The sequence below is a fragment of the Rhagoletis zephyria genome, unplaced genomic scaffold, assembly GCF_001687245.7.
Source record: "Rhagoletis zephyria isolate East Lansing unplaced genomic scaffold, Rhagoletis_zephyria_1.1 Rzeph_scaffold_41429, whole genome shotgun sequence".
NCBI classification, from domain to species: Eukaryota; Metazoa; Arthropoda; class Insecta; order Diptera; family Tephritidae; genus Rhagoletis; species Rhagoletis zephyria.
This window is the reverse complement of record NW_016198484.1, coordinates 1-2714: the sequence shown is the minus strand read 5'-3', so window position 1 is coordinate 2714 and position 2714 is coordinate 1. Positions and strand designations below refer to the sequence as shown.

Genomic DNA, 2714 nt, shown 5'->3' with positions numbered 1-2714 from the left:
CTGAAGGCAATCGAAGGTGAGACAGGTTTAAAGGCGGAAAAGCGGTGTACTTGTTGTTGTTGTTGCTGGTGGTGGTGGTGGTGTAGCTGTTGCTCTTGTTGTTGATGATGCTGTTGCGAATGTGTGGATGTTTGTACAGCTGCGGCTGGCTGTGGTGATGAGGCTGGCGAAATGGATGATGTGCTTGATGGAGCTGCTGGTGGCGTATGCAACAATGGTTGGCTAGTTGTTCGGGTCGCCGTCGCTGCAAGCAGCTCACGTTGTTGCTGTGTGTAGCTGGACGCTTTTAGAGCGTAATGCAAGCGTATCCAGAGTATATCCATAGAGTGACGACCACATGCGAGAGCCAAATGGATTTTTAGCGGATTCGGTGTTTCGAACGACAGCTGACAGAGGTGACAAGTGTAACGTTTATTGCCTGCGGGAATTGAAGCGGAGGAAATTGTGGGTTAGAAAGCTAGTGGTGTGAAATCATGGCATATGCGCATACAGCCAGCGCCAAAAATATGAATACCCGACGTTTTGATGATTTTTTTATGTATATTTTCCATAAAATTTATTTTTTATTTTTATTTTTTAAATATAGTTCTCTCAACAACAAAAACTAGCATAATTAATTTTTTCAATTTCATAAAGAACTTTCTTCATGTATATTTTCCATACTAATTTTTTTATATTTTTTTTTATTAAAATGTAGTCCATTTAACAGAAAAAACCAGCAGAGTTAATTTTTTCAATTTCACTCACACAAACTCAGGAAAATTTAAGAAATGGCAAAAAAATTTCCTCAAAAATTTCAACTTTTCAATTCGATTTTTTAGAAAAATTTTGAGTATGTAGCTCATTCAAGGCTCTAAAATTTGCCGTCGATTTTTGAAAATTTTTTTTGTCAAAGGTGTTTCGCATTTTCTTCCATATAACGGCTGAACAAAATCTATTTTCATACGGTAGAAAATGCGCAACACCCTCGACAAAAAAAAAAATTCTCAAAAATCAAGGGTAATTTACAAATCTGCATACCCAAAATTTTTCTGAAAAATGGAATTGAAAAGTTGAAAATTTTGGTGAAAATTTTTGGTATTTCTTGAATTTTCCCGAGTTCTAAATGAAATTATAAAAGATTTATTCTGCTGGTTTTTATAAAAAAAAAATTAGAAAAATTTGGCATGGAAAATATAAATAAAGAAACGTCAGGGTATTCATATTTTTGACGCTGACTGTATATGGAAAATCATATCGATTTCAGTGTTTCAATGAATTACGAAAACGATATCGATAAATGAATTAAACACTGAATTAATATGTCGATAAATATACAGGCATCCATATTTAAATAGTTAGATTAATATATCAAAAATTACATCGATAAATTGATCGATAAATACAAAATTAGCAAAAAGCATAAAATTAAAATTCACGGCTTTATTTATAAGAATATAAAACTCTTTCTTAACAACACTTATCGATAAACATTTCGATAAATCAAATCAAAAATGCAAAATATCGGAAAATTATAAAATTAAAATACGGCCTTAATTGTAAAAAATAGAAAACCATTTTTTTTTTAGCAACACTCACCTTGTATATTAAGTGGCGCAAGAAACGGTATAGACATAAGCAGCGCCACCTCCTCGCCAAACCACGCCACTATTTCCTCGTCACGCGGCACATCGCGCACAGTTCGCACATGCACCATACCGCCCGGCTGCAATTCAAATAGCGCATTATAGCTGTGCACATCCTCCGAGAGTTTTATGCGTCTCAACAGTTCGGGACTCATGCGCAGCACACCTTGAGAAAGCGTACAAAATGCCGTAGTAGACTCCGCAGCGGCCATAGTGTTGGCAGTGCTCATGAGTGCATATGTTGGTATCGCTTCGGACAACGTATCTTTGGGTGTAAATTGTGCGAGGAGGACACCGGTGCATGTGGCACGTGGTTTAGAACGCTTGGCGGTCATCGCAGTCGAAGTGCTGCTGGTAGCTTCCATCCGAGTTGAAGGTGGTGGCGAGTGTGGCGTTGTTGGTGTTGTTCTAGTAGTGCTCGGGGCAATACCCGGCGATCCTCTGCTGGTGCTGGGTAGCAGGTGCTCTATGCGAAATATCATACTTGCGCTACGTTTAAGTGAGCGTTGTTGTTGTTGTTGTTGGTGGTGGTGGTGCTGCTGCTGTTGAGCGTGCTGCAGTGTTGGCTGTTGTTGTGATTGTGCGGCAATATTGCTGGTATCCAAATGTAGTTTATGTTTATGTGTGTTGTTGGTCGATAGCGCTGGCAACATTTTTCTCCACGAAAAAAAAAAATAATAATATAATTGAAATATCCTCTTTCTCAAAATTTCTTTTAAATTTTCTATGCACTTTTGTGTATTCCCTGCGCGCTCTGATTTGATTCTGCGTTCCAATTGGGAAATGTCCTTGGCTTTTATATCGACGCGTCAGCCTGAATGCTCATTTCGCCTTGCAAGCACGTGTCTGCGACTGGCGGCCCTTCATTTGCGACCCTTCGCACTTGGCGCACAAACGTCAAAGGCTCGTCTCGCAAATTGCCCTTATCCTGCGCGCCACGGCTATCAAAGTTTTCTGCTTAGAATTTTTGCTACCATTTGAGCTCTCTCTCTCCCTCTCTCGCGCTCATAAAATCCCTGCCTGTGCGTGCGATTCTGCCGCAGCTAGCGCCAACGCATCGCTTTAGTTCCGCAGTTGGTGACAAGTGCA

General features: G+C 39.7%; 1 protein-coding gene across 1 annotated transcript; it reads right to left on the bottom strand.

Moving 5' to 3' along the window:
- Positions 1-93: 93 nt before the first annotated feature.
- Positions 94-2107, bottom strand: LOC108355015 (PR domain zinc finger protein 8-like; the record flags this gene model as incomplete). Its single annotated transcript, XM_017606189.1, has 2 exons — positions 1579-2107; positions 94-418 (listed from the first exon to the last, which is right to left on the bottom strand). Coding segments are annotated over exons 1-2 (854 nt in total), but the record flags the coding sequence as incomplete, so codon positions are not given.
- Positions 2108-2714: the final 607 nt, after the last annotated feature.